The sequence below is a fragment of the Brachyistius frenatus genome, unplaced genomic scaffold, assembly GCF_029030835.1.
Source record: "Brachyistius frenatus isolate BFR_SWC_R1_liver_20210118 unplaced genomic scaffold, ASM2903083v1 Contig_217, whole genome shotgun sequence".
Taxonomy (NCBI): Eukaryota; Metazoa; Chordata; class Actinopteri; family Embiotocidae; genus Brachyistius; species Brachyistius frenatus.
The window spans coordinates 17,815-41,272 of NW_027210816.1; the positions used below are offsets into that span (position 1 = coordinate 17,815).

General features: G+C 41.3%; 1 protein-coding gene across 3 annotated transcripts; it reads left to right on the plus strand.

Annotated features, from left to right (window-relative positions):
• The first annotated feature begins 182 nt into the window (after nucleotides 1-182).
• letm1 (leucine zipper-EF-hand containing transmembrane protein 1) lies at nucleotides 183-21,654 on the plus strand. Of its 3 annotated transcripts, XM_069719564.1 has the most exons (15): nucleotides 183-541; nucleotides 4,667-4,724; nucleotides 4,999-5,491; nucleotides 8,745-8,888; nucleotides 9,364-9,501; nucleotides 9,736-9,939; nucleotides 10,029-10,148; nucleotides 10,361-10,492; nucleotides 10,687-10,845; nucleotides 11,142-11,246; nucleotides 12,497-12,631; nucleotides 12,802-12,995; nucleotides 14,252-14,284; nucleotides 14,814-14,970; nucleotides 15,907-21,654. In XM_069719564.1, the coding sequence occupies exons 1-15, from the start codon at nucleotides 457-459 to the stop codon at nucleotides 16,057-16,059; spliced, it is 2,310 nt and encodes a 769-aa protein (XP_069575665.1). In that variant the 5' UTR covers nucleotides 183-456; the 3' UTR covers nucleotides 16,060-21,654. The 3 variants fall into 3 exon arrangements, with proteins under 3 accessions (XP_069575665.1, XP_069575666.1, XP_069575667.1); XM_069719565.1 differs by lacking the exon at nucleotides 14,252-14,284 and having other exon boundaries at nucleotides 184-541; XM_069719566.1 differs by lacking the exon at nucleotides 14,252-14,284 and having other exon boundaries at nucleotides 184-541; nucleotides 14,832-14,970.
• Nucleotides 21,655-23,458: the final 1,804 nt, after the last annotated feature.

Below are 23,458 nucleotides of genomic sequence, written 5' to 3' on the forward strand. Positions count from 1 at the left end.
TAAAATATTCAAACATTTTAAATGGACGTGATAATATTCCGTTTTTTTTTTTTTTTTTTTTCCTGTGCAAAATCTGCATTGGAAATACGACATTTGCGAATATGGAGTTGTCGAAACTCATAAATACGGGCTTTTATTTTATAAACAAACCGGAAGTTTCGCCTTCTCGCGCACCCTAAACATAAAGTTTGACGTCATTCGGGATCCTGGTCTCGGCTAGCTAGCAGTCATCTAAAACGTAAAAGGGAAGGGCATAACATGGAGCTACATTTTCCGATGTGCAGTTACTTATCCGCCGCGGCTTGTTGAAAAGATTTAAGGATTGGTATTTTTTTTAATGTTGGGACGTTGGCGACACTTTCTTTTCAACATCTTGAATATACAGTAGCTAGCTGACCGGTTAGCTGGCTTATAACTTACTGTAACTGTTAAAGAGAGCGACTTCACACTGAGAGCATGGCGTTGATCCTGTTAACGAGGTCCCGGGCACCTTTAATGAAAACGTCCCGATCGCTGAAGAACGAATTCCGGAAAAGCAAAGGTAAGGTTTTAATGTTTGGTCCACCGCTGCGTATTGGTATTGTTATGCCAACGGTGACGACACAATGCTAACAACTAGCTTCGTCATATTAGCATCTAGAAGAGTCACGTCTTTACAGAGGCAGGTGGCCCTGTTTGGGTTTTCAGCAACATCCAAGGTGACGGCAGATAACTGGACACCGCACTTGAAACGGGCGATCATTTATATTTGACGTATAACACCTTTATTAATAGTTGTATTGGACGTTGGGAGTCGTATTGGACGTCAGGGCTACAACCTCAATGACAATACAAAAAAAAAAAAAATCAAGGACCCAGGATATCTGAGGACAACGTGGCTGGTCGCCCCCTCCTTCCACTGCAGTCTGAGAGGATGCTGTTGCTATGGCAGACAGGTTCCCTTCTGATTATTCAGCATCCACAGCAAGAAGATAAAAATCAGTTGGATCCAGAGACAAACTGTGTTTTAGTTTGGCTCTACCGTGCGCTTATTTTTGTCTGGTTGATTCAAATGCATTGTTTTGCTTCTATGATGGAGCACAGTTATTCTTAGTTCTGATCAATATTTCACCAGCAATGGGTCAGTATCCTGTGGAGGGTTGCAGCAAGATATTCTGTGTACATACATATACGATTGTAGAAGATTTTACGTGGGTCTATATCAGTTATTCCTGTGGCTAATTTACACCAACCAGCCTATCTATAAAGGTAAACCCTGCCAGTACCAAGTGATGATTTTAATTTGTATCTAAACGTGTCTGCCTACTGGCTCGTCTTGAACTCGGCATCAAAGCGAATATGACTCCACACCAACACAACAGTTTCATATCACTGCATATATTTGATAAGAAGCCTTTTAAGTTAGCTGTTGTAAAACCAGTTTAGATATTAAGGTGATGTCTCTTTGCACTTTAGTTGTTTATTTAATAGGTTTATTACAGTAGGCAGTGAATGACATTGAAGACAGAGGAAAACGTGTTGTTACGGTGATGTGTATCCTTAATGCATTGAGGCTAGTCTTATAAATAGATGAGAGGGTCATAATGGGGATTTGTCTGTCTGCTGCGGCCGGACTGAGACTGTTCTCTTGGCTTCAGGCCCAGATTAGCAGACAAATTGCAGGGCTCGAACAGGGAAAGGTCAGCGCCTCGTATTACTCTACGGGAGACGGAATGAGTTTAATTTTCCCGTTTGTGTTCGAGCTCATAAGATGTGTTACTTATAAGTTGTGTCTGAATACTTCTTTGCATAGTAATAAAAACAGACCCTGATGTTCTTTGACAAATGATCAACTAGCAAAACGTTTAATTAGGTACAATGAAGTTATATTTTACTTCAGATTTCATTCCGTTTCTGATGACAATCAATAAATCTAGGAGTTAATCCAGGTGTAACGATCAACCTGCCATGTATAAATAAGGATAACAAGGTAAACTTCAGCTTGACGTCAGTACTAAGTGCCGTGTCAGCTGAACAGTCTTTGCATAGTGGATGTCTAACTATCATCGACGAAGACGCTGAGGTCAGAGTTGGTTAAGATTAGAGTATTATCTAACGCAGTGGCAATATACCACAAGAGAAACAATCAAGCTTCACCTTTAGTAAGGTGATGGCACACGTGTGTAGGTGTACTGTTAGGTATTAGACAGGGGACATCTGCAACAAAATATTCAGTTGTCTATTTATTCGTTGTATTTACTCATTATGTGGTTAATTCTGCTGAGACCACTGGTCCCTGAAACTAAGTTTGCACTGAGACACCTGAAAATGTAAGTCTCGGTTGTGTCTGCACTGCTTTCAGTCTGACTGAGAGTGGTGTCGAATAGGAAATGACCCAGAAACATCAAATTTCATGTGGACTGTGACACCCCCGAAACCACGTACTTGGGACCAGTAATTCCATATTGAGCTGCTGTCTGGTATTTAGTTCACCATTATACTTTGTAATAAACACGCTTATTTTGAATTCATTCCAATTCTGCTTCCAAGCTCTGTTTTCTTTACGTGTGGTCTCTGTGGATCTCAATAAATACAGCAAGAATGTAGATGCAGTGATATACACGCTTTCCTTCATCTGTGATGGGAGGCGGTCAGTTCGATCAACCGGCCTCACACTTTTCATAGAACAAAGTACATCCAATATGTTGTTAGATGTTACGCCAATAACTTCATGTTTGGATTGGTTAAGTGCAAGACAACTCTGTCTGTGTGGACACAAAACGTGAGAAGTGAAGTGTCTTCAAAGAACTGGCCCAACTTCCCTGTTTGTAGCTACGCTGCTCACACAGGAAGAGTAATTATACGGCAGTTTTAGCACTTTACGGCCAGACAGCTGCAGGCTTTCGGTCACACTGGAGTTAACAGGTAGGAGTGAAGCAGGAGTCGGCGCTGTCCACGGCCAGATCAAGTTCAATAAGACTCAAGGCCAATTCATTGCCACACAAAAGTTCAATAAATGGTGTACAATACATTTGGATGACAGGTGTGTTCAGAGCGTTCAGGAGGCTGTTTCTTCTTGCCAAAGACTCAAGACCAGAGCTAGAATGTCAACATTTGGTCACCAAACGTGATTATTTTTGTCATCATGTCTTTAAACAAGCAGATTTGTAACATACAATAAACATTACATTTGATTTATTGCCTAATTCCCATATTTCAAGAAGTTTAGTTTAGTCAGGTTTCAGTAACAGAAGTGGCTCATGTTTCGACTCAAAGGTTTAATCTCATATTAAGTAGCTAAAAGCTTTTGGCCTTACAGGAATCATTTTGGGTTCTTGAACAGTTTTGTTTGAAGGAGGTTTTTGCACACAGTGGCTCTGCAGTCTGTGACCACATCACCAGAGACACTAAAATGAAAGTAAAAGTATAAATAGACAAATTAAAACAAATCTTTATACGATTAGTATGTAAGGCAAAGTACTTCAGGCAGTGTCTGTCTAAAAGTATTATATGATAGAAACATTATGGACAGACCACAGGTCCGCTGCATGTAAATCAGCATGATTTACATATAAATCAGCATGATTTACATGCTGCTTTGCATAAAACTAATTTTAATGTATTTTTATAATGAATAATGTAATGTGACTTGTCTTAAACTGAAAGAGAATGTGAAACCAAAACTATATAACCCCCCCAGGGAGAACAAACCCACACAGGAAGCCCCGCTGTAGAGTTAAACTGTCCGTATAGCTCAGGCAGTTGTTGCAGAGTTGAGTAATCTACTGTATTTCCAGGGTTTTCTGCCGGTGCTACAGTAGATGGCCGCTGAGCCACAAAGGAGACACTGTTCCAGTACACTCGTGTCCTCCTGGCCGCGGGCCACGGGCTGTCATGTTCAACCAGGCCGTGCTGGATTCACTCCAGTAAGCCACGTGACAGCCGGAGGAGAGGCGTGGCCAAGCCATCTGCCCCCGACGTGATTGGTTGAAAGAGTCTCGCCACTCCGCCCTCTCCGCATGCACATAACTGTAGTTTGTGAGTTGGAGAGCCCCGAGGGCCTCCCAGGGGTGTGAATATCCTGACCACCAATAGAGATGAGTGAAGATGTTAACAGCTGCTCTTCATTCATTGGCAGAGAATGTAACCACAATAGAAAATACTTCTTTTTTTCAATACCTGTCTTTCACGTGACTCTTTGTACATTCAGTGAATTCACACACTCGGGATCAGGCTTTATGCTAAAGATTTCCATTTGATGAATTTGCAAAGCCCACTCACCCACCCCCGAAAAGCTAAGCAGACCTCTGTTAGGTGTTCCTAGATGAATTATGTAAGGGGTGATGTCCCTTTATATTAAGCTATTGTGCAACCAGTCATAAGCACAGCATGTTTTCCTGGTGCCGTGAGGTCAGGAACTCATCAGGCCAGGCAGCCTGCAGATAACTGCTAATGTGTGATTTGCTCATTTTCTCATCAGCAGCAGTTCATGAAATCCCTGAATATACTCCGTGTGTGTGTGTGTGTGTGTGTGTGTGTGTGTGTGTGTGTGTGTGTGTGTGTGTGTGTGTGTGTGTGTGTGTGTGTGTGTGTGTGTGTGTGTGTGTGCGCGCTCTTGTGGTAATAGCTAATAGCTCATTTCCAGAACACAATTGCTCATGTGTTGTTGTTTTTTTCTTGCTTTCAGAGAAACTCCAGGACGGTTCCTGTTTCAGCTGCACGACCCTCAGACTCTCCGCTCCAAAGTAAGACAATTAGGCATGACGCTTGCACAGCAGATCATGAAAATATCTGAAAATGACTTAATTTAAATAATATGACACAAAAGGTCCATCAGTAGTGTAATATAACATATAAAGACTAAAATTCAGCCATACAGGTAATAATTTTGGAATTTCTAAGAAAAGTTGCCAGTTCTTTTAAAAGGAAGTCAATTGTTTTAAGGTAGTACTTTTTAATTTTTTTTTTTATCCCTGACTTGTTCTGAACTTTGTATTTTTCATCCCATTGTCCTTTTAGACTTGATGGGCTCCGACTTGGAAGCTTGGCCTCGGCCTCTTCGTTCGGTTCTTCTCTCCCCTCGTCAGATGAACACGTGGCTCCCTGTCCGAGCTCGGACTCATGGTGGCCCCACTGCGCTCTCGTGATGGGGGCCTGCGCCTCGCCGTACCCTGCGATCGCAACGGGGGCCCAGTGGACGATAGCACGACCTCGGGACATCCCCGGTGTGAGGTGGATACACACCTCCAGGAGGAGGTGGGACGACTCAAAGGTGGAGAAGTCACTGCGTTCGTTAAAGGACAAGAAGAAGAAGCTGGAGGAAGGCGGGCCGGTGTACAGCCCGACGCTGGACTCAGGGCTGGTCAGGGTGACAATCCGACAGCGGGTAATAGATGAAATCAAGCACTACTACCACGGCTTCAGGCTGCTGTGGATCGATACCACCATCGCCGGGCGGATGCTGTGGAGGGTGCTCAACGGAAATCCTCTGTCTCGCCGTGAGAGGAGACAGGTGAGCACGGAGGGAAATGTACATATTCCGAAACATTTTCTCTGGAGACGACAAGCTTTGATTGCGATGCACTCTCATGCAACCAATTTGGCAATTCATAAGATGCAATTAGGGGCCATTGTTAAAAGCTAAAATCAAATTAATTTATGCCTTCGTTTCTTAACTGAAAAATCATTTGCACAAACTAGAAAAGAGCATTTCTCCACCATTTAAATTCCCCATCAATTTTCAATTAGAGGTACTGTAGCACTGAGCAGCTGTAAGAGTTAAACTTGATGCGAACTACCAGTCAGTAAGCAGCTAAACCTCTTTTTTGCCTTGGACCTTCTGTCGCCTTTGTCGTCTAGCACAAATATTTTGCATGTAGCCATCAATGGCATTTTAGGGTGTTTTTACAGCATTTTTCTGTGTAAAACAAGTCAACCTGAAACATTAAATTAGTAGCTGAAGTCAGCCAGCTGAGGGGGCTTATGTTAGCTTCGTGAGCTTGTTACAACTGCATTTTATTCTATTATTTCTATTATTATCTTATTGCTTCTGTATGCTGCTGTAGCGAAAAAAATTTCCCCTCGGGGATTAATAAAGTAAATACCTACCTACCTACCTAAAATGTGGAACAGAAAGGCTATATGCAGGTGTAACAGCAGTAACTGGGTCGCAGGGCTTAGCGAACAGTTAATCACTGCTACATCCCTGAAAATTATTCTGCCAGCAGGAAATGTTTAAAAGTCTGTTCAAAACTTTGCTGAATAACAACAAATTAAAGGAATTCACGATCCACCGTTTCCAGTGAAAGGAAGCCATATTTCCGGTAGTTAACCAGTTCAGAGATCAGGGACGTCTGAACGAGGACTTGCAGCTTAGACATCTTGTCCTATAATGTTAAATCCGCTGCTTATCAAACCTAAGTGGATCAATTATAGAAATCTGAGCGTTTACTCACCCGGCCCTCGGCAGATTGTTCCGCTCGACGAAAGCTCTTTAGGTAGGAAGAAGCTTTACGTGCGGCAGCTGTGAACAGAGAACAACTCATTTAACATTAGCTTCACCAAATGTTTAAACTTAGTCAAACTCTCTCATCATTTTTTGCTTTAGTTGCGGGTTCCATGAGAAAAAAAACAACACTGGGAGCAGAGAACAAGCAAAGTGATCACGACTTCACCTACATTGATGAGATAACTTTTTAAAAATGTTACAAAATGATAGAACAGGAAAGTAACTCGTATTTTTCTAGTTTATACAGTATTACATCATCACAATTTTACTTCCTTTTGCAAGTGGTCAAGTAAACACTTTTTTTTTTTTGAAGGGACAGACTCTTCTCGTATTTCATGAACACGATCTTCAACTTGTTCTGAATTTCGTGGCAGCCTGCTGTCCGACGTGCAGAGACGCCGTTTGGACTCAGGCCCAGTGCCCACTGCAGTAATCTGATGAAGGTGCCGTTTCAGGGAAGGTGAGCGGGTCAGCTCAGCTCACACTTCCTGTTAGCACATCCCTCGGTGGTACAGGATGATGCAGATTGAGGTGACATGATTGGCAAAGCTGCAAATGCTCTTCTTAAAAGGTGTGATATATTGAGTTGCTGTCGCGGCTGATTGCATATCTCACTGACCTTCCCTGCAAATCTCTCCGTGTGCTTTGGTTTGAACACGTGGACAAATTCAAAACTGCTTTTTGCTTTTTAACCATTTAAAGTCAGATTAAAACAAAACAGAAAGACCTTTGAATGTTGTCTGTTAGTCTGCCGTGATTTAAATAGTTCTTCAAAATTTCCACCCAAAACTAGGAAGCATTGAGTGAGAATTTCCTTCTTACTCACAAACTTGATTTTTCTAAAGGAGTGTTATGTAAATACAGCTGCTTTATCTGCTCCAAAATGTCAAAAAGAAATCCTGTATTTCCTGATGAAATGGATCCTTTTAGAACATTTTAGCTGTATATTCATCTTTATTTACACAATACTGGAAAATCAGGAAATTCAGAATCTAAATATTTTATGCAAAAGAAGGAATGTAGAGGTGTTAAACTTGCAGAGGCATGTTTGACAATGTGGAATTTTTGCATTTCTTACTGCATTTCTTACTGATGCACAAGAACAATGGGAGCTCTCTTATTCTAACAGAGATGGTAAAGTTAAGAGCTGAAATGTCCCTCGCCCAAGTCAAATTTAGATAACAACATCATTTACTGCAGTAAATACATTTAAGGTGTACCGTGCTCTGTGTGGTGATGTTAAAGAAACTGTAGAAAGGAAGCCTCCCTGCAGTGCCAATGGCTGCAGGGCAGCGCTGATGATGACTACCGTTCCCCCCCCCATTAAAGCCACACCATGACCTCATCTGCACCTTTTTTCAAATGCATCAGCCTCCCTCGGAGCTGCATGGTCCGAACCCCATCCGCACCCCATTCATCTAACCTGGGCTGGCTTTGCCTCCTTAATCTCCTCCTTTCATATTACAATACTCTAGCCTCTGTCTAAGGCTGCCTCTATTTTAATGCGCCACCTCCCCCACGCTCCCTCTTCCCCCTCTTTGATGTGGAACTCTGGGAGATGATATACATGTCAATGGACCTGCAGACAAAGCCCTATTCACTCAGGCTGGCCTAAATCCTTCACCCCACTGGGCCACTGACATGCAGGTGGACAGGCTGGAGAAAGAAGGACTCGTGTTTTTGGCCTTCTCTCCTCGGGGCCGTTTTCTGTAGATGGGTGCTTTGGGATTGTGTCTCGGGCCGGTCAGAAAGCCACCGTCGGACAGCCGTACAATGAAGCGGCCCAGCGCTGGGCCGCAGCTTCTGTACTATGAGGGTTGTTCAGGTCTGTGCTGAACAAACGCGCTTCCTGTTGGATGAAGTGGACGATTTTTGAGCCTTGTGAGGCAGAATGTTCACTTTGGTCCACAGATCCGTGCAAATAAAGCACTAGTGAATTAGGACGTGCAGTCGGGGGATGTATGGGCACAGAAGTGCTGACGGCTGAAACTGTTATTAGAGGGACTGAGCAGGGGGACAAAAAACAAGTCTCTGTGTTGGCTTTGCACGCGCTGCTGCTCTCTGCTGGTGGCATGCTGGAGGCCCATGTCATGCATGCGTGAAGGCCATCTTTATTGTTGAAAAAGCAGACTCAGGCTCCGGTTGCCACACTGCTCGTTGGCCACTGTTTGTTGATGTCAAACCTGAGTATATACAAAGATCCCCTCACATGATCTTGTCTTCACATCAGTTTTCCTTTTCTAAATTTTCTCCCCAGTTTCTCAGAACATGTGCGGACGTCTTCAGACTTCTTCCCTTCCTGGTCTTCATCATCGTCCCCTTTATGGAGTTCCTGCTTCCTGTAGCTCTGAAACTTTTCCCCAACATGCTGCCGTCCACCTTCGAAACCCAGTCGAAGAAGGTAATCACAGCTGGGCATTTTTGGAAACAGTCAGAAAATGTTCATTATACTTTAATTTCCCTCAACCGTATGGTGACGTATTTATGGGCTTTTTTTTTTTATTCCACACATGGTTATCACCTGTTAACTGTCACATATGATAATGAAAAGCATAAAATCCTCACATCTTAGAGGCTGGTTCCAGTCTGGCATTTTGTTTGAAAACCAGTATTTTGTAGAACTTTATACAATAATAATAAATAAAAATATTTTTGTAACCATTATATTGGTTTTTGTTTGTGTTTCTATTTTCTGTCTTAATCAGACAATTTTTGCAGATGATATTGATAAATAAATACTGTATAATGACACACTGACCTCATATATAGACTTGTGTTGACATTATATATATTATAGAAATGTTTCTTTCATCCTATTTCAGCATCCCTTGAAAGAGTGAGTGCTCTACAAAAATGACTTCTGTAACTTTTTTCAGGAGGAGAGGTTGAAAAAGGAGCTGAGGGTCAAACTGGAGATGGCAAAGTTCTTGCAGGACACCATCGAGGAGATCGCTCTGAGGAACAAGGTTTCCCAGGGTAACGTGACGGAGGAGTTCTCCACCTTCTTCCAAAAGGTTGGTGTTGGCCGCATGGACACCAAATGCATTTAAATGAGGGTAAACGGCCTCGGTACTGCCATCCGGTGGTGGAAAAAGTCATTGAAGAAAAGTAATGTAGAGTGAATCTGTGCATCTCAATCAGAGAAATCTTTTGAAATCTGAACTCTGATTTCGGGTTTTAATACACGAATCTGTAAATCTGCCGTCATTTTAAATGATTTACAAGTCGTAACGTCTTCGTCTCTGTAGATCCGGGACTCGGGGGAGCGTCCCAGTAACGAGCAGATCATAAAGTTCTCCAAGCTGTTCGAGGACGAGCTCACGCTGGACAACCTGACCCGACCCCAGCTGGTGGCTCTCTGTCGCCTCCTGGAGCTCCAGTCCATCGGGACCAACAACTTCCTCCGCTTCCAGCTCATCATGAAGCTGAGGGCCATCCGCGCAGATGACAAGGTAAAAATCTCTCAATTTTCCGTCTGGAAATTTTGTGTGCTAACTGATCGTAAGGAGCTCTACATGACCGCTGTGCTGTGTTCATCCAGCTGATAGCAGAGGAAGGGGTGGAGAGCCTGAACGTGAACGAGGTGCAGGCAGCCTGTCGCGTCAGAGGGATGAGATCTCTGGGAGTCACAGAGGAACGACTGAGAGAGCAACTCAGCCAGGTGACGACAATATTGATGTTCAACAAATAAAAGAATTAAAAAAAGACATTTCTGGTCAGAGGGGACTCTTTATATCCAAATTTTAACGTTTGAAATTCTCTCATTCCTCTTCTATTATCTCCCTCACACAGGTTGTTTAGACTCAAATATAGAAGTTTATGCTCTTACTGTTTTCCGTGTTAAATCTCCATCTTTATCGTAACCTCTCGTAGTGGTTGGAGCTGCATCTGAACCAGCAGATCCCCACCTCTCTGCTGCTCCTGTCTCGAGCCATGTTCCTCCCCGACACGCTGTCTCCTGCCGATCAGCTGAAAACCACACTGCAAACACTTCCTGAAATGGTGGTATGTTCAGTATTTTATTCAAGTTGAAGAAAGGAAATACCAGAATTAGGTCAAACGTATTTAAAGAACAGAGAAGTTTCTGTAGCTATTGGTCCTTTTTATTCCTTAATGATAACGTGCAGCCAGCATTTTTAAAAATTTTTTTTATTCCGTCTCCCTTGAGATAGTTGACTCCTCTCTTCTCTCCTCTCCAGACCAAAGAGGCCCAGTTAATGGTGGCAGAGTTGGAGCTCTCCAAGGTTGACAACAAGACCAAGGTGGAGGCGACGCTGAAGGAGGAGGCGGCGATACGCCAGGACAACGAGGACCGGGAGATGGAGAGGCTGGTGGACGCTGCAGAGAAGGCTGCCCGGGTAATGACCTTGTCTTTTAATTGTTTAGGGCCGGGTACGGTTTGAAAGTTTGGTACCGGTGCAAACAAAAGACCTGGAGCTGACTTTGTAAATTGCAATAAATATCTTTGACGAGAGTGAAATTTGACAAAAAGCGGCAACATTAGAACTTAAGGTCTTCATGGATTTGTTGTTTTTCTTTCAATTTGTCGACATAAAAAAGATCACTAAAAGTTAATAATAAGACTGACTTCTTTCACTTCGATGACTTTATTCAGTCCTGTTTTTCTCAGTTGCACTGTCACTGTCCTCCACAGAACGGTGAGTTGGAGCTCGAAGCGGAGGCGGCGTTATCGAAGGCTGACCTGGCAGCTCATAAAGACACTCTGAGGGATACGGCGCCCGTCCTAGAGGGGCTGAAGGTAATGTGACTGAGCATACAGGGGAATCAGTAGAGCGCAAAATGCTGGACAAAGGTTTAATTTTAATTTAAATTTAATTTTTGTTTACATTTTACACAACATTTACCTTCAACATTGAAGTTATTTTGTGATGGAAAAACTTTCGAGCACATTTAGATCTCTGAAGTCAGTCCTGGACATGAGTAAAGATTAAATATTCGTATAGTGACATTTTTAACTAACACAAACTTTATGTCACAGATCATTAATCATATTTTGTGTGGACACAATTTCTGCTTCTTGTTTCCTAATGATGTACCCGACTGGGATTATTTTGTCACTCACTTGTTGCCGTTCTGTACCACACAGTTTGAACAGTGGCAGACGCTTCTGCGCTTCCAGGTTAGGTTTAAAAAAATGCCTCCTCCCAAATGACCCCTGACACCAGTTTATCCCTGATATCCCCTGTATCTGGTCTATCTCTCCGCACACCCGGAGGTGGGTTAAACAGTGCTTGCATATCATTCTGGCGTTTCATGTTTTGTACAAGTGAGAACATAATAAGGGATAATTTATGGGGAAGACAGGATGGCTGTTGACCTCAGCCAAAGCACTCATTTTCAGCTTTGTGTTCTTCAGCAGGATTGACAAAGGTTGACAAAGTAAATTGTCAGCAAAGAACACGGTGAGGAATGATCAAATGTGTCGAAATTCAGATTATTTTTGACCATTTAACCCAAAATACTGGCAATAATTGAGAGCATTTCCTCTTGTCACAGAAAATCTCACTCCTCCGTTCTCCGACTTTGTTAAAGAAATGCTAAATATGATCTGCAGACTCTGTTTGACCCACGTCTACATGAACTCTTCCTCCTCTTTCCCCTGTCCATCCTTCAGCCAGTGTGACTGACTGACCTAACAGCCTTTGTAGCAGCACACAGTTCCTCCCACCATGTGGTCATGTGTTGTGGGGTTTATGGGGAATATCCCAGTGTCCCCTCGAGCTTCCCTTTTTTTAAATTTTTTTTTTACCAAGTTTGTGTTTTTGGGTCAGTTTCTTATGTGGGTTTATATTAAAAGCACAGGTGGTACTTGCTAATTGAATTAACAAAAAAAAAAAAACAACAACAACCAAAAAACAGCTTTGAACTGCTGTGTTCATTATTCAAGATCAAAAAATTAGCCTTTAAAAGGATTTATAAATTTTACATATAGGATTTTATTTCAGATATTTAGGCCCAAATTTCCTCACATCTAACTCCCTGTTCCAGGGTGAGGAGATCACTAAAGAAGAGATCGACATGCTGAGTGACGCCTGCTCAAAGCTGAAGGGGCAGAAGAGGCTGTTGACTCTGGAGAAGGAGGAGCTGGAAGACCTGAAGGACGACGTCCAGGAATACAACGAGGTGACAAAATTCAGGCATCGTTTGCGTTCAAATCAAAGGTTTTTAAGGGATTCATTTGTGAAACTGTTGGTGCATTTCCGAGCTTCGGTTGTGCACGGATTCATGTCTCGCTTTGTGTTTTGTCTGCGAGTGTAAGCATTTATTCATCTCGTTTCCTTCGTGTTTTCTAGGATCTGGAGGAGATAAAGAAGGAGCTCTCAAAGACCGGCCAGGAGAAAGCTCTGGAGGAGTCCAAAGCCAGCAAGCGCCTGACGAAGAGGGTGAACGGCATGATCGGCCGCATCGACAAGATCATCCTGGAGCTGGAGAAGGACAAAGTTATCCTGGACGGACAGGTGGACAGCGGAGTCACTCCGCCTGTTGGGTAAGAGCTGAATCATAACAGTGTGTGGCGAGTTTCATCCCAAAATGTTCCCTGTAGAAAAATTAACTAGAAAAAAAAAAAAAATCCTCCCTTAGTTGAGTTATTGTTTCAGGGGTTGGCTTTGGATTATAAATGTTTTGTTAAGCTGCTTATATATATATATTTTTTTTAGTATTTGCATCGCTATTTGCATATTTAAAAAAAAAAAACTTATCAAAATGGTAAGTAAGAGAGTCATGGCAATGAACTGAGCCAGTTCTGTAAAGTTAAAATGCTAACTTTCCAGACCATATCTGATCATTTGGCTTCATGACGGTTTTACTCTTTAAATGAACAGTTCAAAGTTTTGGAAATGTGCTCACTTGTGATCTTTCAGAGGGTTCGATTACAAGATCAGCTTCATGTCTGCGTGTTGAGTTCAGAACTGGACGTCGGACATAATCAGCTTGGCTTAACATAAAGACTGGAAGCTGGTAGTAAATTACACCTGCCATTAAATATCATCAAACTTCTCATATTTCTCTTTTAGGAATAAATCAACTAATCAGATTTCCTTTTCCTTGAAACTAGAAAACCTTGACTCTCATGGCTTTGCTTCATTTCATAAGCTGTCGTGTTTGTGTCTGTAAAGGACGTGAGGTTTTTGAAAGTGAACGATGCAGAGGCAACTCTTTGTTGGACAGAACTGTCTTTGTTTACACAGTTTTAAAAAGTCAGAAAAACACTCTGATTTCAACAAACATCAACTCTGATGTTGTTGTTTTTTTTTAGCAGAGTTTGCATCATATAAGTCAGAATGAGAATATAAAATCATCTGCAGTTTACATTGCAGTCCATCTCCATTGCTTTTGCGGTCAGCTCCTGCACACGCTGATGATAATTATCAGCAGTTGAACACAACAGTGATAGAATGAAAAGAAAATATGTAACTTGGAAACAGCTAGTGATCCAGTTTTCTGTGATTTTTCTCCAAATGTTGCATGTGCATACTTTACTTTATCTCTTTATGACACGTAGCTGTCTGTCATAGATTATGTATTCTGTTGGTAACAGTCAATATCATCATCATGTCTTCATCCTCATCTTCATCATCACTACTTTCCTTGTAAAATGGTGGTGGAGATAGATAAAAAAATAAAAAAAAAAAAAAAAAAGGTTTCCCCCAAAAATAAAAAATAACCCCCCAATCATGTAGTTTAAGATTGTAAAACCAAATCCTCTTTCATGCATTTAAAATCCATTTGAAAATTTCACAGATTGTTCTTTACTAAACATAGTGATGCCACAAGGTAAGAGGAACTGTGGTCAATCGCCATTTGCTTGCTTTTCCAATGCTAACATCGCATCGTGGTTGGTTGAAATCATGCCGTAAAAACTAAAGAATCAAGCGTTTCATCTCAGCTTCCATTTCTGCTCTCCAAAGCTCCGCCCACTCGTCGCTGTGCTCCAAATTCATTGAACAGCTTTTGTGTTTTGATGAATGAAATCATATTGAATACAAAGATATGACCCGCACTGCTTGATGGTCTTTCAGACTCTATCTCAAATTCACATGAATATTTATGAGCAAACATCTTGTACGACTAATTTATTGTTTGTTTAAAATCCGAACGTTAAATGCATATACATCAGCTATAAAGAAATCAAGTAAAACCACGTGTGCTGCATTCAGCATGAATTAACGTATTTACCAAATTTAGACTCAAAAATTGGTTTGATTGGTGTGCTCCGGGGACCTTGAACGCAGCATGTAGACCTCCAGGCTTCTCCACCGCATTTTACGTCCAGTCAAACCTGGTAACCGTTTCCTGTATGCAGTCTGTTCTACACCTTCAGGGAGAACCTGATCAGCATCGACGAGCTCATCGCCATCATGCGGCAGATCCAGAACATTCCCGAGCACAAGCTGCAGAGCATCGCCCAGGCGCTCGACGACAACAAGGACGGGAAGATCGACATCGACGACGTCATCAAAGTACGTTCGTCTCCTCCGGGGAACACGCAGGAGCGTTCGTACTGTCGTTTGTGTACTTTTTATAATGACTCGCTCATTCTGTTTCAAACAGAAAGTAAGCGTTTATTTTTGTGGCTCATGATGTGGTGATGAAGACTTTCACCTTAGCATTACAAAATATATTTAATGTGTGAAGTAACACTGATTTGTCCAGTTTCCAGCTTCTGGATTCAGTCAATTCTGAAAAAGACTTTGTTAGATTTGGGCTGGTTATAAAGACTAAGTGCTCTATCTTACACCCAGCAGGTGTCCTTGCTAGTTTGAGACAAGTATACTTTGTCATTTTCCCATCCGGTGCCGGCATTGGTGGCCAGTTGCAACAATCTCAGTGCCCTTGAGTGTGTTAGTCTAAAAATGCGGTGTGGTCAGGAGCATTGTTGGTGCACTGCTATCTTGGGGCAGCAGAAAGTGACTGACCAAGAAAAAGCTGGTCTTAAGTCAGTGTCGCCGTGTTTTACGCTCACATAGGTGGTGCACAACACACATACCCGTTGCTTATTACAGACACGTGCAGCAGCACACAAACATGAAAAAGATTAAAAAGAAAGATTATTTATTATTATTATGTACATTATTTGGCATGCAAGCAGATCTGTTTCCTCTGCAGAGAAAAGCTGCTTCCTAGTCCTTTTCAAATCTGCATTTCTAATTGCAACCTGCAATTTTTTATTTTTTTTTCATGTCAACGGGCCAAAAATACATCTATAATGAATAAATAAAGTAAATACAACCCTTTTGAACCACGCACCTCGCTTTGTACTGATATTATCCATCTTTTAGACAAGCACGAGTGGATTTGGACATGTCTTAAATGCACTAATGCAATGTGCTTTAGATTGTGCTAGAGATTTGTGCATCTCTGGTATCTGAATGAGTTCCTTGGGTCCTGATTTCCAGGTGGTGGAACTGATCGACAAGGAGGACATCGACATCTCCACCACGCAGGTGGCCGACATCATGGTGATGCTGCAGAAGGAGGAGAAGCTGATGGAGAAGGAAAAGGCCAAAGACAAGGCTGAGAAGGAACAGGCGGCCACGCTCAACAGCTAACTCGCCTTCCTCACGGACACAGAGTGCTTGTTTGTGACCGGTACCTGGTCACATGACACTCTGAACACCAGACTAATCTGGAAAACATCAAGAGAAAACTACAAGGTAACAGCTGCCTTCTGAAAAGAGTTTTTCACTGTAAATTGAGCTCCTAAAAAAAAAATAATAAAAAAAATAAATAAATAATATTAAAAAAAAAAAAATCCAAAAAAGAGGCTTATTGCCTTTTAAAATGCACAAAATCAACAAGAAACTTAACTGTTATTATAATAACCTTTTGTGGACTAATCATGTACATGTGTAAACTTCATTTTGTGTAATTATACGCAATTATTTATTGAAGCAGGGAACACAGTGATATGAAACCATGCTTGTTTCTCCCAATGTACAATTTGGAAAATAGGAAAAATGTATCAAAAAACAATATTTTTGGGAAAACATATTAGGAGATGCATTATTTAAAGTTTGGGTTGTACCGTCTTTGCCTTTCATTTCCTTCATGTCATCATCTCAGAGAAATGAGAGATCATTTCTGGACATTGCACAGTGAACATCATTACCGTCATTCCACTCTGTTTCCTTTCCTCTTTAGAGTTCATTTATCCATCATGCCCCCACATTGTAAAGTGAAATGTTATGTTTTTTTTTTCCTGAATTGTACTCGGACAGGTAGCTCAAAGTTGGTTGTAGGTTGTTTAAATGGTGGCTGCAACCAAAAACGTTGCGAGACAACATAAAAAAGAAATCATGAAAATTCATTCAAAAATGTCAAATTAGTGCAGGTTTCTTTAAAGGGTTGAATTCTCATCTAAAAAAAAATTAAATATTGTAGTTTCAGGTCCATCATTCCCTCTAAAACAGTTATATTCATCTGAAGTGTTGGATGTTTGTCCGAAAAGCCAGGGACTACAGTTAAAAGTTTTAATATTAAATAGTACTGAACTGTAGTTTATTTTCAGTTTGCACTCATCATCCAAAAGATTCCTGTGAGTTCTTTCAGTAGTTCACGTCTCATTTTAGCGCAGCTCTTTGTTTATATTCTTTTCGTATTCATTCTTGGCTTTTTTTTTTGTAAAATGCCAAATTTGAACTGTGGCACATTAAATAACAAGTTTATTCCTAAAAACCAACAAACTAACCAGCAAAGACTGATTGATGCGTGTTAAACGGTCAGTGTGGGGGACGCTAAACGGGCCACCATCCAAATATTTTGTCTGTCGTTTCCGTGACAAGAGATAGAAATTAGTTTTGTAGCAGTTAGTGTAAGAAAATCAGTTATTCGGAGGTCGGAGGGTGAAAGTGTCGTTTCGTGGATGTTAAGTTGTCTGATAATCGAGGTAGTCTTGGACCTTTAAGGGTTAAATGCAAAGTGGCCTTCGCATGACACTGATATTGTGGTTCAGATACTGTTGTGTATTTGTTTTGGAGTATTCGAAGGAGACAGTAGAGCTCCTGATATTATTTTCACTTGACTTAATTAAGGTTTTTTTGGGCTGAAGAAGTTTGGCTGAATTTATCTGTAGATCAGGCAGTTTTGAGTTTTCGGCACATACCGAGTCCTCGTTGTGTTCTTTGCGCTGCAGCCATGAATGTTGTGTTGGTTGGATTCATCAGGACCAAGTGATAATTTCAGATAAATTATATTTATCCTGATAGCTGTTGAAATATGTTTGTCTGTGTTCACAACGCAAACAGCTTCGCAGTTGTGTTTTCATACACAGGGCTGCAAATAATGATTAGTTTGATTATATCATGTAATTAATCTATCCAAAAAAATGTAAAAAATGTTTTTTCTGACTAACACCCGTTATATTTGGGTTTGATTTCCATAAAAGAGATAAAAAAAACAAAAATCAGCAAGTTCTCACGAGCTAATTTTCAGCCTTTTTGATCACTTGCTAGTTATACAAGTAATAGATTATTTTTAAATGATTTTTCTGTTGATCTAATCAGTGATTAATCTAATAATTTCAGCACCGATTTACACAGAAGCTGCAGTTGATGATGCATTTTTTTTTTTTTTTTTTAAATTTGCGGCACACATTTGATAATTAAACTTAATGAACTCACTCAAATGAAAAAAAGAATAAAACTTCATTGACGTACAAACAAACCCAAAATATAATTGTTCTGGTTTTCAAGTCAAATCTTCTGGTTGATTTCCCAACAGGTTTCTCTTCGCTCATTGACATCAGTATTGTGTGTCGTGTTGCTCGCAGTGTGAACCCGGTAAAGGGTCCATCCGCCTCTTTATGTTGAGGAGTTTATGGTCACTGCCAACCGTCCGTCATCCCCGTTTACACCCGAGGTCTTCTCGCGGTACTGCGGAGGAACACCAGAGTGGTACTTGAGGTAGCGGCGAGTGGTCGACGCGCCACTTAATCCGTTCCCGGAATCCTCCGTCACACACGCGGGTGATCGAGCGCTTCTTCCATGAGAGCGTCGTCCCCGCTCGGGCCCAGCGCTGCTCCGCCTGGGACCGCTCAGACTGATGGGGGAGGAGGGGGGGGGTGCCGGGTAAACACTCGCCCCATACATGGGCCACAGCCAGCTCCACTGGAGGGTTGTGTTTAGGTTCGAGGCGCTCCGGCGGGGAGATGGCACGCTCTGCGCCCCATAAATCAGCGGCGGGTGTAAACACGTCGGAGCAACGTTGTGACAACTGCTTCGATTACACTCGGCAGGAGAGAGCGGTGTTTGTGTCGCCCTGACGGGTCGGACCGAGGGCAGCGCCGCGCCGCGCCGCAGCACCGCCACTGTTTCCAGACAGGGCGGGGTCAAAGGTCAGAAACAGGCAGGCTGATGGAGATCGATACTCGGGTCCAGTGGAGGTCCAGAAAGGTTTGACAGAACATTCATTTAAAGGCCTCTGTGTTTGGGCGTTGACAAGACACAAAACTTTGATCCGTCAGCGGGACACCGTTTGATAATCGATTACATTAGTCTATAGAATGTTTTAAACATGATCTCTAGGTTCTGCACAAAAACACTTTGGGCACTCAAAGATCAATTCTATCTACATTGATATAAAAACACGAGAGCGACTTCAGCATGAAATGTCCAACTTCCGAAGTTACATCATAAAATGACTTTGTTTGTCTGATCAACTTTCCAAAATTCTGTTTTATATCATCGTAAAATGAACATGTTTTTTTTTTAAAAACAGCCGAAAAGTAGCAAATCCTTAAAACATAAGAACCTGAAACTGCTGAATTTTGCGGGAGTTTATTTTCATTTCATGCACGGACATCGTTGTGAATAATAAATGTCAGTTATGCAGTCATATATATGACCTGACAGCCATATTTCCCATATGCTACCAGGATAAGATTATAATATATGAAACCTGTCAAACCTTCAAATGCATTCAGGAAATGAAAATAAAATTTTGAAATGACAGAGACGCCGGGACCCTGATATGATTACCAGCAGAACGCCACAACCTCCTGAATATGGATGTCTAGAAACAAACAAACAAACAAATATATGTGACCTTATATCTCCGAACGTGTCGTATTACAGGAGCGTTCTGAAACAAAGGTTTCTCCAGCCGTGCATCGAGATGGTTCTTTGTATGTCCTTGTGTTTGGCTGCAGTGTGAGGAGAAGAGCCGAGTTGTTTGGTTTAAGCTGCTCTCTTTTAAAAAAAAAAAAAATACTTGAGGGAGGAGCACAAGAGAGATACAGTCGGTGGAAAAAGCATTTTGACAGTGAGCTTAAATCAGTCATTTTTCATTGCCATGCAGTCCAGTAACCAAGACAAGGGTCGCGTTTTTTTTTTTTTTTTTTGCCTTTCTTCCTGCATTTAGTTACTTTTTGTAGGCATTTTAGGTGACTGAGAAAAAAAAAAAGAGCTCATTGTCATGAACTCTGACTGTTCTCTGCAAAGTATTGCCACTGTGTAAAGTGCACTATTCATTTTTTTGATACAGCAGGTGTGTGTGTGTGTGTGTGTGTGTGTGTGTGTGTGTGTGTGTGTGTGTGTGTGTGTGTGTGTGTGCGTGTGTGTGTGTGTGTGTGTGTGTGTGTTCGCCGATGGACTCAGGGTGTGAATGTTCAGCAGGGAAACGCGAGTGTTGTAATCTACCATGCAAACCGTCCTCTTAAGATTCCCGTTGCGTTTAAGGATCTGATTTTTGTGCTAGAAGAACAAATAATATAAAAGCAATAAGTCATTTACGCATCATGTAACTTTGTTTTTGAATTTTGTTTTTCTCTCTTTTTGAGGTGGAACAAATGTTGTTAAAAAAAAAAAAAAAAAAAAAAAAAAAATCTAATGTAATAATAATTTAGCATGTTAAAAGCACCAAAGAGGATGGTGTAGGTAAAAAAAAAAAAAAAAAAGAAAAGCCACAGAAGATAACTTGTGGATTCGGCTTCTTTTGTTGATATCTTCTTATTTGGGGTTGATGTGCTTACAATTGGTAATCGTAGAGACTTTTTGAGAACAGATGTACCCACTTTTTTTATTTTTTTTTTTTTTTAAGTATATTGCACCAGTCTGTTTTATCACCAGAGGGATGCTACTTTTTCTAGAATATATAAAAAGATGAGTTTTTTTCTTTGACTGGGAGTAAAGAGTACAGTTTGCTGAGAGAAAAAAAAAAAAAGGGGCAGCCAAAAACCGGATCAGCAGCGGGCTGTCGCTGCAAATAAAAGCTTGAAGGAGCAGTTTTCTCAGATTCATACAAAAGTTTTATGAGACTCTGAAATGAAACGAGATTTAACTGCATCTCAAATAGTCGTGCAGCCACCATCGTTTTAAAGAGGAATCTGGTTCTACAGGCGTTGAGGAGGAATTTAAAGTGTGTTTTTCGCCTCGCATGAATCGCACAAATTGTCAGTCATTAGCTGTGAGCGAGCTTTAAACAGCCACCAGGTCTGTTTGCGTTCAGCTCGGCCTGCGACTGAACTCGTAACCCACCAGAGACTCCAGCCCCTTCATTATTTTCCTCCAGATTCATAAAAACTTGTGGATGTGCAGGCAAATTCAAATTTTTCTGTCTCATTTTGTGTTTACAAAATGCACTTTGGTTTCTTCCTGAACACAAAGTAAAAAGCTAATTTCAGCTTACAAATGTTTAGAAGCACCAGCTGGGCCACCGTCATCTTGCATGATATCAAACCCCAAATCCAATTTTCAGATGTACTCTACAAATAGAAAAAGTAAAAAAAAAAAAAAGAAATGGAGTTTTGAAAACCAATCAAAAATGAGGCAGAAATCTGAAGGGACAGCTGCAGTTTAATATCTTACTTGATAACATTATGTTTTTGAAACTATATAAAAAATATAAAAATTAGTCATTGGCTCAGTATATGGTAATAGCGTACTGGAGTTTGGATTAATTTTTATGTTATTTATTTATTTATTTGAATCAGATTTTTTTTCTTCTTCCATTTTTTTGTTTTCATCCCAATGTGGAGATACGACATCGTTCAGGACATGAGGCGATGCTGGGTACTGGATTTGGTTTTTAGTTGAATCTCAAATGTATAACAGACATTACTTTTCATTTTTTAGCACAAATTTAATGTAAAGGAAGCATCATTTACAATATGACTCATCCGTGTTGAATAAATCGTGAATGATCCCGTGTTTTCTTTTCGTTTGGTTTTGTTGGTTTCTGTTTCTCATCTCATATTTCCCACATTATGTATAACTCACTTCCTCTCTGCCATTTTTTTTAGGCTCTGTGTGTCATTTTTTTTTTTTTTTTCATCATTTCTCTGCCCGAAACCTCGTTCATTCCTGAGTCCTGACTGGCCTCGCCACACTCGCGGCCACTCCCCACTCAGCCTCCGTTGCTCCGCCGCTGGAATGCAACCAGACTCATTTTTCCAGCGACAGTTTTAGGGTCCTGCTTGTGGAGTGGTTGCTTTAACAGACTGGAGCAGGATACCCAGAGCATTAAAAAGATCTGGGTTTTAACTCTTTAGGTAAACAAAGTTAACTGGCAAACACAATGTAATCAGGAGCTTATGTGTCTTGTTTTTTTTTTTTTTTTTTTATCATGAAAAGAAAAAGAAATGTAATGTCCAGATCTGACCTTTTAAAAGAAAAAAGAAAAAAGAAGTTAATAGTTTGGGAGAACATTTTTCAGGGTTAGAGTTTAAAAAAAAAAAATTCAACCACAAAATCTTTTGTTAATGCTTTTAAGGCCATGAAACTCGTTATTTACTCTCAAAATCTTAAACACAAGCTTCACTGCTCTAAGATTTCTTGGAAAAGTCTGTGGAAAGGTCTATTTTGATCTGAAGTTAAAATGCAGAAATCCAACAGAAACAGCATAACTTCAACCAATTGAACAAAGTTTGTCATATGTTCTGCTTAAGATGTGGGAAAAAAAAAAAAAAACAGCCTCCATTTGATGGCAGCATTGCTCCATGGTTTACGTGGCATCAAATATGGGAAGATGTGTATATGTTTGTGCAGATTTTCCTGGAGTAAGTCGCCTCTTTGAAAGTATGCTCTTGATCCAAAGGATGCTCGCAGCCTGTGAGTATTTGCTGGGAGCAAATAGGTACAAAAGCAGTTTACCAGCAGTTTTTTCTGGTATTATAACATACTACAGCTTCCTGCAGACTGCATGTCAAGTGCAGTGATTTGTCTGCAACACGTTGTATAATGAGATCTGAGATGAAAAAACGCCGCAGTCGGTGCAGAAACCGCTCGCGTGCGTGTTCCGAGACGAGTCCTGACCTCACTGTGAGCTGACCCAGACGCTGTGTGCAGGTTTCAAACGTGCTCTGTCAAAACATCCGGAAATATAACCTGCAGGTATTTGAAAATAATCCGTTTTAAACCCAGTCGCGCAGAATCTGCGTGGCAACTTTTAAACACCCACCGACAGAGGTCTAAAGAAGTCGACCTGAAGCTCCTTGAAGCCGCAGACACCCTGTAACAGTCCGTTCCATCCTTCATCACGTCCCCACAGAGTCAGATATTTACACCTCGGTCGGTTCAGCGGGTTGGTGTGTCGGGGGGAAGGGGAGGGGGGGATTGTTCGTTGGGACGGTGAAGTGCGTCTGTAAACCGGCTCACGCTGACACCGTTTTCAGGCCCGCGGCCTCTGACTGATCTCAGGAAGCGAGCGCTGTCTGCTTCGGGGAGTTTCTGTTTTTGAGGCACCGTATTCTGATGAGGAGGTTTTGATTACTGATGAGGGGGAAAAACACCTAGGAGGTTTTTGAGTAGCTTAAAAAAAAAACACCAAAAAAAAAAACACCAAACGATGATGTTGACAGTTTTGCACATGCAGTTTGTACTCGGGTTCCTGAAGACAAAGACTTGGATCCCTTTTATTTTCTAAGACTTCAAAGTATCAGTGTGTGATGCCAGAGGTCAGAGGCATTCAGCAGTATTAGGAAATTGTGTGTGAGGGAGAATATGAGTGACACAA

Coding starts and splice junctions, on each gene's coding strand:
- letm1 (XM_069719564.1), top strand. CDS start 457: ATGGCGTTGATCCTGTTAACGAGGTCCCGGGCACCTTTAATGAAAACG. Junction 5,492..8,744: donor CTCGCCGTGAGAGGAGACAG/GTGAGCACGGAG, acceptor TTTTCTCCCCAG/TTTCTCAGAACATGTGCGGA. Junction 11,247..12,496: donor CCGTCCTAGAGGGGCTGAAG/GTAATGTGACTG, acceptor TCCCTGTTCCAG/GGTGAGGAGATCACTAAAGA.